Genomic DNA, 16,750 nt, shown 5'->3' with positions numbered 1-16,750 from the left:
AATGCAGTTGACACTCTCCTAGTTTGTGACCGTCTTGCGTTTCGTTATGATGAAAAGTGTCACCGGATACATATTTCATAACTGGTTACATTTATATCACATTAATCTCGATAATTTTCGTCGAATATATAATTCTCGCACGAGAATGAGGGATCTGCGTGTAAAAATGCTGTGCGTAAAAATAGTGCGTAGCTAGCTCTTTTTTGGGGGGGGGGGAGGATTTCAAGTGTATTTTGTTCGCGCGCAATATGCCTTTCGCGACGCATATTCAAGAGGAACGGATATACGGTACTATACCTACTTGGACTCGTGAAACCATCATTGCGACGATGGCAGTCTGTGACCGATTAACTTACTAATCTAACTAGTCTTCAATCACGTGGGAAAAATTAACATCTCTTCAGAGAGGATCTCCTGCCGAAATGTGCCACGTGCTTACGGGCGGCTTTCTTTCTGGCTTCGCGGAAACAGCATGCAGATGCATAAGTCAACGAAAGCACTCGCATCGCGCGGTCTTACCCGAGACACACCTTTCCGCGGACTTATACGCGTGACATTCTTATTTACGACCTCCCTCTCCCCTTCCTCCTCCCTGAGAAATGCTGCGCGTAACGGGATCATAACGTACTTGCTCTGCTGCTATTGCCTTTAAACTCTTATCCCGAGCGAGAAAGAGAGAGAGAGAGAGAGACACAAACGGATGTTTTTGTTTCCGTCATGGTAATTAGAATTCAAAAAAATATTCGAACGTAGTAATTAATAATTATCGACTTTTTGTATAGCTGAAGAATTTTATCGCGGGCATTTAGCTGCCAGCTTTATGGAAAAGAAGAAGTTGCTTGGGTAAGATCTAAAACAGGTATCTGAGAGATCTTGCTGCCCGTAGGGTCGCCCGAGCGGTCCTCGGGGGAGCGGCGGCGCGCGTCCCCCGAGAATCCGCCGGCGTGCATCAGGCGATCGTGTTGTTGTCCAGCTCGGCGAACTCGCGCGTCACCTTGCAGACGTAGTAGAGGCGCTCGTAGAGATCCGGGGTGCAGCCGAGGTCACGCAGATCGTTCAGCCAATAGGAGGACGCGTGTCGGCCGGTGTCGATGTAAGTGATCAGGTAGCCCCGTCCGCCCGCGGGTTCCTGCGACACCACCATCTTCGTGTGGTCCACGAAGAAGTTCACTTGCAGGAGCGGTACCGTTAGCTCCATCACGATGGCCTTGTCCGTACGCAGCCACCGTCTCATTCGCGGCACGTAAGCGTTTTTCGACTGCCTCGGCGGCGCGCGATATTTTTTCAGCTCGCCACCTAGACGGCACACATTAACGCGGGATTACATTTACGTTTTACTCGTTAACTTTCGGTCACGTCGATATAATAGGGTGGTACAAAGAGTTAGGCCATTCTCATTGTGTGTTTTGCACTTGGAAGACAAAAATACTATAGAGCCTTGCAAAGACGAGTCAACGTTTCTTTCGTTTAAAGAAATGAAAGTTCTACATGTGTAATAAATTATGATATACGTATAAAAATGAAATATGTGATCAGAGAGGGAGACTCACCTTCTGTCAAGAAGTCGTCCATATATTCGGTAAAATGACGGAGTAACTCGAGCTTCTTTTGCAGCGGTGCCGGCACGTCCCTCTCTCGATGATATCGCGTCATCTCATCGTCGGTCGTCATATATTCCACTCTTCTGTATTAACATAACAAATTTCACCGAATTAATTAAGAAACTACAATCTTATAGTGAAGAAAGTTACAACAGTCGATGCACAATGTCACATTATTTTTCGTTGATTTCTCTCGATACACACCTTCTATCGTGAGTGTAGCTAATCTTCGTGTTGTCGTTGAAAAGAACGCCAACCGATCTATCGGAGAGTTGAAAGCCCAGCCCGTACTTGTTCGAGTAATCGATCCACTTGGTGACGAAGAGCGGTACGATGTCCTCTACGGTTGGTGGATTGCACGCGTTATTCCGCTTCATTTCCGGCACGCACGCCTCTAACGCGCGATGCATCTGCACGCTCTGCGCCACGAGGCCGGTCTTCTTGTGATCCGGGCAGAGCACGCTGCTGAGCCGTTGCCGGAATCGCGGCAGTTTCGGTAACTTCCTGACGAGCCAGCTGGAGACCTTGGACTCCTTCTGCAGGCTCTTCTGCGAGCGATTTAGCAGAAGCTGCTGGTGCTGCGACTGCTGCTGCGCCTGCTGAGCCGGAATCGACTGTTGCTGGTAGCGCAGCGACGCGTCGGGATAAACGAGGCTCTGCTGCCATATCTGAAATTTCATTTTCGTAAAAGATTCGCCGGCTAGATCTGTCAAAAATCTTGCGGACGAATCATCGGGGCATCGCTCACCTGCGCCTTAATTTCCGGATTCCTGGCGACCGTGGACATCGAGGACGGCGATGAGGGTGGCTCGATGATCGACGCCGGTGGCATTTGGTAGCAGCAAGTGTGGGGTAATGACGCGGGCACGTATTCCTTGGTTAGATAAACGTGCTCCTTCACCCTCTCCAGACTCGGCCGCAGCTCGGGATTAGACTGTAATAGCCACCTAATCAAGTCCTGGCCGCTTTTGCTCGCGATACTGTCGTCGACCTCGCGATAATGGTTGTTGCAGATCCTGGCGTAAGTCTCCTTGAGCGTCGCCGTGTCGAAGGGCGGTTGCCCTACCAGCAGGGCGTACAGTATGCAGCCCAGCGCCCAAACATCCGCCTCGTAGCTGTACGCTTGCTTATACAGCACTTCCGGAGCGATGTAGTTCGGCGTACCGCATATCGTTCTGCGGATACAAATGCGACTAAATGCGCTACGACGTTTTGCTGATGCCGCTAAGTTGCTTGTGTTTAGACGAGCGCGTCCATCGGGCATAACAATCGTCTCAAGGCACCGGAAAAGGGATCTCCGGTGTTTGTATGTTTTCGTCGAGACGGATAGTTAAGACACCAAGATAATGATAACAAAAAGATAACGATAACAAAAAGGGATTGTGAGACGTCCAATTGTTGTCGTTTAAATCATTCTCATGTTTCTTAATTTTTATAAACTGCTAATTTAGATTACAAATTATATGAACAACACAACAAATAAAATGTACAAATTAAATAAATAAAATTCTAAATCCCGGAGGAGAAACATGTTTAAAGTGTCGCAAATTATATTGAGCCTTACACTCGTCTGCGCTGACCGTCGGGCCTGGTCGCCAACCCGAAGTCACCGATCTTGACGATCATCCGGTCCGATAGGAACATGTTGCCCGGCTTCAGGTCCCGGTGAACGACTTTCTGCGAGTGGATGTACGCGACGCCGGTCACCATTTGCTTCATGTAGTAACGCGCTTCCGGTTCCGTGACTTTGCCACGGTACTTCAGCACGTGCATCAGGCTCTGGCGGAGAGGAAGAAGAAGGAAAGATGATATTTTTAAATCTGGAGGCTTACTGCTCGTACTTCGCGCATTTAATGACGTGCAGAAAGTCATCTGACGGAAGAATGGCGCGATAAAACGTATAGCGAGGACTATTATATGATTTTTTTTATTTGCTTTGCGCTCTTTATACTTTTTGTTTACGTTTTCTTTGTGTATCTTATGATCTTTGCAGATGATACAATAAACTGTTATAAACGTAATATTATAAAACCTGCAGCGTAATTCACAAAAGTAACTATATATTACAGGAGATTGTGTAATGGCGGTCACTTATAGCTCCTTTAAAAAGAGACCAAACAATCGAGAAGAAAGCGTTTCCTGGCAGGAAGATAGTCATCTCGAATGCGTGGAATGCACGTGTATTTCTCGAGCTGTTTCTTACATTATTCCGTAGGATGCACGTCGCCTCATTTTGGAGGAATCATCTTATTTGCGAGCCGGTATAGAAATATTTCGGGAAATCTGCGCGTCTCCATTTTTTTCACCACTCGCGATAAACTTGCTAACTTGTGGCCGACGTTACCTCTTTAAAGCGCAAGCTTTCGGCGAAATGAGATGACTTTATGAGGCTGTTTTGCAAACGCGACATGGTGCATGGAAAATGTCAAAAAATTTGTTTCGTTAAACGTTAACGAGAGATATAAAATATATTTTTTTTACAAAATTCTTGAAACTGCAAATTGCCAGCTTTCAGCGCGTCTCTTTTCATGAAACATTATTACCGCTATAGACGTTTTTAAGGAATTTCAGAGATTTTTTTAATCATTTAAGTCGTCAATCCCTGCGTGATCGAGCAGTGGAGACGGAGACGAGACTCGCGCTCGCGAAGGCGATTGAGCGGGAGAGCGAGGATAATCAAACGATTAGTGGATGCTTCGTCGCATCCTAACGGTACAAACAGGTCGGCAGATCAGCCATGAAGAGTGCAAGTGCCGCTCTCTTTCCGGCGGGATGAAAATACGCGGCTGTTGCCGATCGCGGACCGCTCGCAGACAGGCACGATGGATCCATAATTGTTTCTCGGGTACGGCGTGCAGAATGACTTCGACACGTCGATTTAAGTCGCGCAGGTGTTGCGCGGCGGCAATAGAGATAGGCTGGAACTTGGAAAACGACTTTACGAGGAGAACGGAAGGAGAGGGGAGAATGACAGACAAAGATGTTAAAGACGGCCGCGAGAGTACCTACAGAACGTAGGATGAAATAAGGGAATAACGCTCTTTATTGCTCCGCTCCAGTTGTCAATATCTGTCAGCGGTTCGAATAATTTACGAGATGACGACCGCGAGCGTCGACTCGATCGAGAGTCGCGTTTTCACCGGTATGGACGACGATCGTAAATGTGTATACAGGAAAGGTATAGAGGAGTTGCGAAATTTTTATCCCGCGAACGTGCGCTGCAGAAACGCGTGGTGAAGAATAATCAATTGGCAAGTGAGGTGACACGCGTTACCTTTCGTGGGCAGGCCTCTAGGAGCATGTACACGTTGAGATTGTCCTCGAAATAATGATGCATCTGGACGACGTTCACGTGATTCAGCTCTTTATGGATCATGATCTCACGCGCGATCTACGAGAAGAGTGGCGTAAAACGCGCGTTATTCAGCGAAACAATAATAGAATGCGTGCGCTTTTCACTATACATCGCGGTCGTACGCGTAAATACCTTCTGCATGTGGATCCTCTGCATCCGATTCTTCGGGATAATCTTGCACGCGTACTGATTTCCGTTGCTGACGTCGGTCATTAGGTAGACCCTCGCGAAACCACCCTGAAAAGTGAAAGAGATAAATCATTTATAACGTCCATGGGCCAGGTATATATGTATATATATGTATGTATATATATATATATATATACTCTCGCGACAAACGCTTGATATTCTCGGAAAGGATCGGATTGCGCAAGCAGACGCACAATGCGATCTTTATCGATGTATCGTCTCCGCCGACACAAAGTGATCCATCTCTCTCGCGGGGAAGAATAATGAGAGCCGCGTTCTTCTTCCGAGTCCTAGAATTCTCAAAATAGATTCTAAGAATTTCTCCTCGATCATCCGTCGATGGTCTCAGTGAAAGGTTCCCTGGTGGCGACCGCTTTCGGTCTTAAAGTAATCTTCTGAAATTATCGTTTATTGCCTCCGTGCAGTCGTAGGAAGAAAGTGAGGAGGATTTCTTTTTACGAGAGACGCACCATTCTTCGCGGCTTTTGACAATCACCGGGGAGCCTTCGAAATAGCACGAATGTCACACGAATCGCAAAATGTGTGAACGTGTCGCGATCGAAGGAAAGAACGTAAGTATATATATCGTCTGCTAAAGATAATATTTTCAATCTTACAATGCTTTAGATACGAAATACACCATTGCAAATCGGTATTGGGTGCGTTCACCCTATATCCCCTCTCCTCTTCATGGGGAATTTCCGACAAACAATGCGCCCACGAGAAAATCGTAAATCCGAAACGACCGTTTTCCGAAATAGCTCGTCACTGGGGCGCGAGAACAAACGACATCGAAATATCGTCTGGCGATCGCGAACGCGCGCACGATCTCGCGATCGCGCGATGGGAAAAGGGTGCTCGGTGGGCCGGTTGCCAGAACAACTCGCGCGAAAATATCCCAAACGAGTTACGAGAGCGCGGCGTAACTCGCGTCGCGACGACGGCGTCGTCACGCAATTGAAATTACACATCTCGCATTCCCGTATTTAGCGCCAAATGCACCGCCGCCCGCCGCGGCCGGTCCGATACACAGCGATCACGTCATGCGACGAACGTTGCACGCGATCGTTGCGTATTCGAGAAAGACCCGGGATGTAAAAATGGGGCAGATCGCGGGCTAAACGCGCGGCCTCGATGTCGTCGGGCCGAGAAAGTCCGTCGGACGATTCGAGCGCGATTTCGTGCCGGTCGACGCGACGTGACCCACAGGCAAGGCATCCCTCGTTCCCTCGTTCTCGCCGTATTTCGGGCGCGTAATCCGCCGCGTGTTGCATGTACCCGGTGAGCAACGGGCATACGGCACGCTGAGGGTCCGGACCCTCCGTGCGCGTACGGTTATAGCGAAGCGGTCCGTTTATCTTTAAATATCGCCGACGACGACTAAAAATACATCGCCGCACGCGTGCACGCGCTTTGTGCACGCGCGGTCAAATGGACTGTTGACAAAAACTCCTCGCGAGCCTTGTCCCCGTTTTGCGTTTCGCTCCTCGGGATCTCCCCCTCCCGCACCACGCGTATGGTTACGCATCTCGTCGGAATTAGCGCAGCTCATCGGCGAGCGCGCGCCGCGGGATGACGAAGCATTCCCGACCATTTGTTATTCTTTTCTCTCTGTGGAGTGATCGAATCCTTCGTCTGTGACCCTTTTTACAATACCGGACAGCCGTTCCGTTCCGACGAGGAGAAACACGCGATTTGTACGATCTCTCCCTCTTCAGCCCTCCTTGAACAGCCTTCAAGCGCTCGCGAAATGAAATAATTAATTGACGTTGTGATTCGATGGAGGAGGAGTCGATTAATATGCGAACGTCATTTTCCCGATACGCCGTCAAGGAGGGAATCCGACGTTCGCCTCGCGTGTACGGCACCTCGCTTCACGCGAAGGACAGCGATCCGTTAACTTTGCTTGATTTCCCCGGCGGTCAGCTTGTCAAGAGCCCGCGGGCGCGTCACGTCGCATCTCGCGCGTTCGTTCGTTTAGCGTGTCTCGCTGGTCGTCTCGGAGACGCCGAAACGAGCCCTCGGGCTCTCCTCGTCGGACGATCCTCGAGCGAGTCTCTCCCCGCGCGTCGCGTTGCGAGATCCGTGAGCGCGACGGAGAGAAAACGATCGCGCGAGCCGCCGCGTCGACCGGTTTTCGCGCGCGCGGCATGCAGTGCGTCATCGATTCGATTCCAGAGAAATAATCCCATTCACGCGCCATTCACTCCTCGCAATCGTCGTGGCATAATGGCATGCGCTCTCGCTCGCGCGATTTCGAACGTGCGCGCGGAACCCTCACCGCGCCGCCTGCGTCCGTCGCGCGGAATTTCCCGTCCGCGTGCGAAGCGAGACGATATACCTATATATATATATATATATATGTGTATATACGCTCGCGACTATACTCGCGAATCGGCTTTGTTCGCGCGGACAGTCGATTTCTCGTCTGAGTGGCAGAAACGGAGGGAAAAAAAACGTGACTTTCCTCGCGTCAATTGGGACGCGAGCGCGAGCGCGAGCAAAGGAGAGAATGAGTTGGTTTATCTAGGACGAACCTAACGAGCGCTCCCGCGCCGGCCGTTAGTCACGCGTGTCCGCTCGTAAAACGGCGCGTCTAAATTTGAGAAAGCACACGCTCCCTTTCTTTTCCCTAAAATGTTTTTAACGAGGCCCTGACCTTTCGTTAATCTTTCCGGCTTATCAGCCTTGACGGGCCGTCTCCTGCCTTCGACGATCGATTCGTTTCGTTTCCTCCACGCCACGGGAATACGCGTGGCGTCACATCCGGCAACGGTACAACGGTTACCGTCCGCGAAGCGATCACCCGAGAACGCGGCGTGTGTGCACGCCGAACTGTAGCTGTTCTATTTGGGTGGTCCAAGATGTTTTCCCCGACGAAGCAGCGGATTAACAGACCAGAAAGGAAGGGAGGAGGGAGAGGGAGGGGTTGGTTTTTTGCCTAGTTATTAAGCAATCGCACGTGAACCGCCTCGACGAGTTCTCAAGCACGCCCACATTGCTCGTGCAGCACTAATTCGACGTGGCAATTCGCGACGATAACAGCTCCCTTAACCCCAGTTTAGAGCCAAGTAGTACCGCGGCATTTTCGGAGTTACGTCAGAAGCATTTTAATCCTAGAAAATGTAATAGGAGTCAATTCGAGAATCACGCTGATGATATACACGTTTCATCCGCTACTTCGCGTAACGAAGGCGGGTTTCTAAAACGAGCTTAAATCTTTCGTATCTGATGCATATTACAAGTAAAAGACTATTCATCTGTATAAACTATATTTAAACTCAATTTTAGTCTTTTGCGGTACGTGTTTTACAATTAGATGCGTCCTCCTTTTCAATTTTTTTTAATTTTTAATTACTCGTATAAATACTGCTGTCTAATAAAATGTATATATATTCGTCAATTAATGTAAAGTCAAACTTTACGTAAAAATTAAATAGAAAAAGAATCAGATCTGAATGAAGGCGAGTTTCTAAAACGAGCTTAAATCTTACATATCTGATGCACATTATAAATAGAGGACTATTCATCTATAACTACATTTAAACTCAATTTTAGCTGTATACGATTTTAGATGCGTCCTCCTTTTCAATTTTCTTTAATTCTTAATTTTAAATACTGCTGTCTAGTAAAATGTATATTCGTCAATTAATGTCAAACTTTATTAAATAAAAAAAATTAAATAGAAAAAGAATCAGATCTGAAGTCGCTATTAAATGACAAGTAATGCATCGAGAACACTAAAGCGTATCGATCAAACGAAATGCAGCCACGAGACAATCGCTCGTAGTAATGCTAGCAAATTAAATTGTTCCTAATAGGCAGCGAACAGAATAAGCAAAAGTAGCAAAGTAATCTAATTTGTACTGGAGCGCTGGATGCTTAAATAAAAAATATATATCTTGGTACAACACAAGTGGGTTACTCGGATTATCGATTAAATAGCAAGCTTGTGCAGGAATGCGCGGGAGGGAGGAGAAGTGTATAAAAACCAAACAACCTTTCAAAACCTTTCGGCATTTAACACGGGTCTTTGGAGATGCACGTGTATAAAAAAGACAGCGAAAACTGAAAGGAGGAAAACCGTTCTGCATCACCTGCGAGATCCTACTGCGACACCGCGCTTTGTGACGAGTGCGCATTGTCCAACGGTACGGATAGAAAAATCTACCTGCATCCGACGAGATTTCCGAGGGCACACGTGGATGATGGGGTCTGTGTATTCTATAAATTCTCTCGCTAAATCGAGAACCCTGCAGAGGAAGGCTCTCTCCCTCTCGCCGGGGTAACTCCGTATTGACCGTCGTAAATTTCAAAAGCCAAAGGTCGAGAAAATAAAGCGCGAGGAAGGAGTCTAGTCTTAGAATCTTCCCAGCTGATTCCCCTCGGATTTCGTCACCTTTTCCATTCGCCACGCGAAATTCAAACGGATTCGTATAAACGGCCGCTCACATGTATTTATACGTGTGTAGGTCGCGCTAAGTTTAAACTCTGTAAAGTCTCTGTAAGAAGAAAAAGTGTAACGCGCGTCGATAACGTATCCCGTTATCGTTGTATACGTTGATGCGCTATGCGCGTTTCTCGCGCGACTTAATGTTCGCCAGTTGTATGAAGAATTCGGCGGGAGAGCGTCGTAAGTGTGATCGCGTGACAAACCGATAAACCCGCCCGAGAGTGAAATTGATTTAGTTTCTCGCTGGCGCCACAAAAAGATCATCAGACACACGTACGGCGGCCAGCGCCAGCCGCCGTTTCGACAGTCTTGCACGTCTTCCTGGAAACACTCTGTTTATATCTTTCCACCAGTGGTAACCCGCGCAGTATGATATCACGACCTGTTTAATTGCCGGTCGGACATTGGCGTCAATCGCTGCGCGTTTCGCAACGCCGAGATCGGGCGTTTTTCTCAATCGGGGATGATTATTCGCAAATGACGCGTCCCGTTTAAAAGGCCAGCGCTTTATCGGCCACGTCGCTTTTTTTTCCTCCGCCGTGCGTCACGTAAAGTATAACGCTCGAAAACTGCATGGAGGGAAACGGCGATTTCGTGTCATCAGCGTTGTCCACTTCGGAGCCGAGTCGTTGAAGCGAGCGATTCGCATTACGCTCCCCCTCTTACATTCTCGCGAGTGGAATTAGCCGCGTACTTGAGCTGCGCAATTAAGTGCAACGGATGCAGCGCGATATAAATAAGAGTGGTAAATGCGCGCGCGGGATCGACTTATCGATAGACATTTTTATCGCAAAGGGTAGCCCATAAACATGTGCGTGTACATATATATATATTTCTTCGCGTATTTTTACTACTCCTTCAACTTGCGGTTCTGATATAATGTTATCGCGCGATAAAGCGTATTATGCAAGAAAATACAGCTGATTAATGTTTATCACGGGAGCGAAAGTTTAATACGACCAATACAACGCGGACTCTTATTTCCGGTCAATAGTGAAAATTGCCGTTCTTGCCTGTTGGATCCCGCAATGCGCGGTAGCCGATGATGAAATCGCGTGGATAATCGTGTGTTATACTTTGTACCAGTATACACGAACGATCTCGCGAGGCTAAAAACGCGAGACGATCCAGAATGAGAAAGGCCGAGACGGAGGAAAAAAGCGAGAAAGAGATGGGAGAGGAAGAGGCCCATCCGTTGAGCTCATCCCCGCGGTTGCACTGACACGCAACCGCGAGCCAATCAGTGAAAGGCAGACACGAGATGTCATTGACTTGTGTGTGTGTGTGTGTATGTGTATGTGTGCGAACACGAGCGCGCGCGCGAAGGGCGCGCGTTGTGCGTGCCTATTAGAAAACACGCGTAATGCAAGTGCTTTGGAAGCCAAACGCGTGTAGATAAGAGCGACGATCCGCTCCGCGTCGCGCACTGTAATTCGTCACGACGGTGCCTCCCTGTGGAAAAACTGTAGCTTCGCGCGCCCCTTCTGTCGCATTCTTCACGGTTCAAGGATTTCGCGAAGCGAATAGAATCGTCACTCGTTATTTCTCACGATCCGTGCCGGAACGGAACGATCGTCCCCGCGGTCGCAGAATTACGCTACGCTGGAATGAGAGTACGTACCGGACGAACTTTCGTCGCGGAAGGTTTCGATAATTCCGTGACCGCGCATACAAAGTTGGAAATTACTCCTCTCTCGGGGGGGGAAAGGTCGAACATTGGGAGGATCGAAAATCCGAAAATTTTCAGCCCCCGTTTTCCACGTACTCCGGAGAATTGATAATAAATGCCACGGTTGTAAGAGATCTTCCCGACACGGTGTACGCCGCGCTATCGCGCGCCGAGGATCGAAACCGGACGCGTAAGTTCTTCATCGCTCGCAGGCGAACATTGTTCACGAGAAACGAGAGACAAATCGCGGATGAGTCTACGACACGTGTACGGGAGAGAGAGAGAAAAAAGAAAGAAAGAGAGAGAGAAAGAGAGACAGAGAGAAGTATCGGCCTAAGTATAAGCGGCGGTATATAGATAAGCTCCTGCGTTAGCGCTTCTCCTCTAAACTGCGGGACGAAGAAAGGCGGTAACCGGTCGTGAATGATCGAGGCAACGATGTTACACAATAAAAAGCGTTCGCACCTTCGTCGACGTTCGAAAGAAATCGCGCACCGGACTCGCTCGTCCACGTAAATGCCTATCTGATGTATTTGAACGCGACTAATGGGCCATTACCGGCGCTTCGATGTGTTGCCGACGGTACCGTTTATAACCGTTACATCTCGTCTATTTGTGATTGATAGCAAACATGTAGTTAGTGTAGTGTTCTCTCATACGCAAGTGAAATTTTTCTTAATTTTATATATAATAGCTATATAGGAATAAAATAAACGATAAAAATTATTGCGAAAAAAATATTACAATAAAAAGATATTAAGCATCTAATATATATTGTGAGATGAACATAAAAGAATGTCGTCGACGAAGCTTCATTTGGTGTTACCCGTGCGCTTTTTGCGGCGACTGCACGGATCGAGAACTACCTGCGCGCGCGCGTGCGCCTCCGCACAACCCAAAGTGCAAACGTAGAAACCGGCAACCGGTTGCGAATAATCGAGATAGCGCCGAAGCGGGTGCCTCGGTGGAATACGGAAATATCAGAGGTGAGTTTTGATAAAGTATCGGCCGCGCGCGCGGCGCGCATAACGGAAAGCCCGATTTCTAACACGAGATACGAGACGTGCGCGCGCGCGCAGGGTAACGCCCGAGCGACCGGGTACGAATAATCGGGATGACGAAACGACGACCGGTTTTCTCGGAGAGCAAGAGGATACACACGGTTTGAGACTGCATCCTCTGAAATTATCCGCCGGCGGACGGAGGCCTCGCGCTCGCGAGGAGGCGAGTCGCTACGGGCCTTACGTGGATCGCGATCGATCTCGCCGCGCGGAGGAGACGTGAAATATTTCCTCTCGCCGATCGACAGCGGCTCCGGCTTGTTTTTTCGGGGCTGCAATTTAACATTATCCCGAGTGACATCTGCGGAAGTGATCTTCGTTGGTCGAGGTCAAGTAAGTCGAAAGATGCGAAATATTTTTTATGCCAAATCGCCCGATCGACGCGAAACGCGTCTCCGGTCCGTTTCGGTTTGCAATTCGGGAACACCCAAACGGCATGTTTCGAAAATGACGTAGGGTGCCGCACAAGACGTAGCCTTTCTCGCGAACCGATCGATCGTCGCAAAATATTTCTCGCGCATATATATAGCTAAAACGAATAGCTAAAACGCTATCCGCTTGATTTGCGGCGCAAGATCGTATCTCGCGGCGCGATTTTTCGACGGCGACGAGACGCCGTCGCTGTGTGAAATTGATGTCACCGAGGGGATTATTACTCTCCTCGCTGATCTACGGGCCGATCGAGTTTCCCGCGGATTGGCTCGGGTCGCGATCGCGAGTCGCGTGAACGCGCGATATTTCCTGTACGAACCGCTGGATCGATAGCGGGTCGATCCGCATCGATGCGCCGCCGATAGGCTCGGCGTTTTCCGCGTCCGCGTAAAACGAAGTACCGTGAAGATCGGGAAGTCGCGATTAAGCGGAGATTGGACGAAGATCGTGGCGCCGAGGCGCGCGGGTAAAGTTCGAGGCAACGAGATCGACGTAACGAGAGACCGCCTCCGGGTGTGTCCAGGGTGTGCTGGCCGAATGGAGTTTACTCGGTGTAATGATAATCAGATAACATGCGGACTTCCTGCTTCGGGCGATGCGAAGTACGCACGTACAGGATACATATACACCCGACAACGCGACGACATCGTTCTCGATTAGAGATTCGAATAAAAAATGCATTCTGTCCGCCCTGCAATTTATTCGCGGGCCCTCTTTTCGTTCTTTCTTAATTTCACAAATTCCTCTCGCTATTCTGCTACAGAAATAACGCATTAAAGTTAACATGAGTAAATAATTAATAGCGACACTTCAAAAAATGTTAAAAAAAAACAGGAGGGACAGGAAACACAAATAAGTTCGAATAACACGAGCTGTTAGAATAAATTAGATGACGTAAATTACGTAATCGGAACGTGAGGTAAAGTAAACCGTCTTATGAATAAGAAATAAATTCAGTGGATAATAAATTTCGGTTGTCGACGATCTTAGGGATTGCACGCAATAGTAACGGATCGAAAAAGTTTTCTACGCACGCTTCTTATACGATTGAGAATTACAACGATCGGAATTATGTTTATTATGAGAAAAACTGATGAGTTCCATTTGTCAAAATTGGATTAACGGAATGCGATTAATTATAAACGTTAATACGTTTTGATGGATATTTAATTGCTGTAACGATGTTGCATGTTAAAGCATCGTTAATGGACGATGTGTTAGATTAATTGTATCGGTCTTTGTAGCTGGTAATTCACAGCTGTTGTAATTATCCCTAACAATCGCTAACAATTTTCGATGTCTACAATTAGAACTGTTTGCCGGCGTTGATATTCGTTCCGCATTGTGATCGGATGCTTCGAAACCGACGGTGCAATGTGCATCAGGACGGCTGCAATGTACATATATTTTCAGATTCCCTGCAAGAGACACACGGTTCATATCGCGTCACTGTCCGTAATTGTCCCCGCAAGATTTAAACAAAGCGCCCTGCGATTAGAAAACTCGACCTTGACGAAGTCGTTGATCTTGGACGGGCTACCGTCGATGTATTATGCATGATGCAGAAGTCAATGACTCGACCGGACGCATCTCTGTCTTCGGGAGAGAAGAATCGGTGACCGTCGATGGCCGACGGAGGGCTTTAAATGTCTCATTTTTATGCCAGCCACGTACGAACTGTGCTACACGCGGTCCTGAAATCGTCGCGTCGTTTCGTGCGCGAGTTCCACGGTTGCATCATGATGTGCCACGAGGAGAAGAGAGAAAGAAGAGAGAGAAAAAGAGGGAAAGAAAAAGAATGTGAGAATCACCCTTTTCGAGGATTTTACAATTCAAGATATCGCGTAGAATATTTGCGTTTCGCTGGCAAAAACGTTCTATTCTGTAAACAGAGTAAACAGAGAAGAGGATAGAGAGAAAGAGACGCATCCGACGTGGTCCAATATCTCGTTTGCGCAGGATAATCTCGAACGGAAACGGCGATGTACTTTCGGTCCCCCGTTTTCGGAGCAAGTTTACGATCTAATCTGGGCGTTCCGGATAACCCGGAGCCCAGAGAGAAAGAGAGAAAGAGAGAGAGAGAGAGAGAAAGGATCGCTTTGTTGGATCATCGTTTTTCGCCGAAGTCGTCGCCGACGTCGCCGGTATTTCGCCGACAGAATTCCCGGTATGCGAAAACGAGGCGTCGTGTGACTCACCACCCACGCTCCATTTCTACGTAGCGGGGCTGCGCCCACGTTTCCGTGTAATGAAAAATTTTAATCCCGCGCGGGTCGCGATCTCCCAAGCGAGTTTTTCCCGCCCGCGTCCGCGACTCGACCCGACACCGGAATCGCGAGACTCATCTCGCATTAACTCGGTCACGCGTTATTTACTCCAGGAAGTTATTCGCGCCTTGGGCCTAGTACAGCTGCAGATTGTGCGAAATTAAATCGCTCGAACACTTAAATTCCCGCCTCTGTACGTGCGATCGCGCGGCCGCGGCGCGCCGCGCGGTGCAACCGGATTTAATCGGAATTTTGCATAACGATGATTTATATCTCGTCATTATGAGGAACGCGGCGTGAAGAATGCGTGCGATTTTCGTGATAGAAAATTAGAATATAATAGCGAGGCGGCGAATTATCGAGCTAAAAAAAAAATGTACGAATGATCGCTGCTGGATAATCGCATTCGCATCTCGCATCTCCGATTGATTCGACGCGACGCGACGCGATCGGCTTCTCCTTCCCTTCACACGCTCTCTCTTTCTCCGGTAAGCGGTAATCAGCCGCGGCAGGCGTCGCTTTAAACGTCGGCGAAAAACAATGAGGATTACGACCGCAATCGCGCCGACTGATTTACTGTCGGGCGACAGGTTTTAAAGAGCATCATAAACGACGGACGTCCGCGCGCGCGTTGAAACAACACACGGAACGGTATCAAACGCCGGGGAAGGTCAACCAGCTTTAAACGAGCCGTAACCCCGCGATTCCCACGTACTCGTCGCGGGATGCCATTCCACGCCGGCGAAAAACGGGACCTACTCGACAATACGATCGACGCGCAACACGAGCCAACGACAGGTGCGCTCGCACGTCCGTCGAGTCGACGTCGCGCGTGTGTAGGGGGGGGGGGGGGAATTTATAAATACTCGTTACTTAAATCTCCGCAATTTGTCAGCGGTAAATGGTAAATTAAATGCCAAGAAATTCGTACCTTTCCCAAAAACTGTCCCTTGTAGTAGGCGTTCCCCTGCACAGGATCGACAACGTAGTCACTTTCCTGCTCGGCGGAGTTGCTCCAGGAGGAGGACGTGGAGGGGCCCGGTTTTACGACGCCGTTCGTCCTGGATAATGCGACCGGGATGTTGCCGAAGCGGCCGCCGTTCGTCGTCGAGGTGACGTTGCTGCCCGTGGTGGTGGCGACGTTGCTGGCCGACGTGGAGACGTCCTGGGCCAAATTGTTGTCGGCCCTCGAGGTCGACGGTTGCGCGGAGGAAGTCGCGTAGATGAGCGTGGAGGTCGGCGTTGCGGTCCGCGCCTCCTCTTCGTTCCGGAACATCGCCGCGCCGCCGCCGCCGCCGCTGCCGCCGCCGCCGCCGATGTCCTTGAGGAGATCCGTGGGGATGGCGGGGTAGACGACCTGCCGCGAAGACAACTCGACCTCCGAGGGTAAGGACGTGCCGTGCCTGCGGCTCCTTCGGCGCACCAGGCTCTGCAGAGAGGCGGAGCCTTTGGAGAAGCCTTGACGCGACCGACCGTCCGGCACCGACCTGGTGCTGCCGGTCCCGGCCGAGTCGATCCTCCGCTTCGAGCATTCCGGCTCGGAGACGGTGCGGATGGTCTCGTCGAACTCCTCGCGGTATCTCGCGACGTGGCAGGTCGCCGGAGCGACCTCGGCGGAGCGCAGCTCGGCGCCGCACATCGTCTCCGATAGCAGACCGCGGCCGTTTATCGTCGCGTCGCGCGGAATTGCGCTCTGCACGTCGATCACGCTCGGCGGTAACAT

General features: G+C 49.4%; 1 protein-coding gene across 1 annotated transcript; it reads right to left on the bottom strand.

The window, feature by feature from the left end:
- Nucleotides 1-930: 930 nt before the first annotated feature.
- LOC105462804 (serine/threonine-protein kinase PLK1-like) lies at nt 931-16,750 on the bottom strand. Its single transcript, XM_011709653.1, has 8 exons — nt 15,959-16,750; nt 5,089-5,193; nt 4,876-4,992; nt 3,166-3,380; nt 2,350-2,776; nt 1,806-2,221; nt 1,551-1,684; nt 931-1,296 (listed from the first exon to the last, which is right to left on the bottom strand). Exons 1-8 carry the CDS (start codon nt 16,748-16,750, stop codon nt 950-952), a joined length of 2,553 nt encoding a protein of 850 aa, XP_011707955.1. The 3' UTR covers nt 931-949.

Source organism: Wasmannia auropunctata, unplaced genomic scaffold (genome assembly GCF_000956235.1).
Source record: "Wasmannia auropunctata unplaced genomic scaffold, wasmannia.A_1.0 LD336095.1, whole genome shotgun sequence".
In the NCBI taxonomy this organism is placed as follows: Eukaryota; Metazoa; Arthropoda; class Insecta; order Hymenoptera; family Formicidae; genus Wasmannia; species Wasmannia auropunctata.
This window is presented reverse-complemented; position numbering and strand designations above follow the sequence as displayed.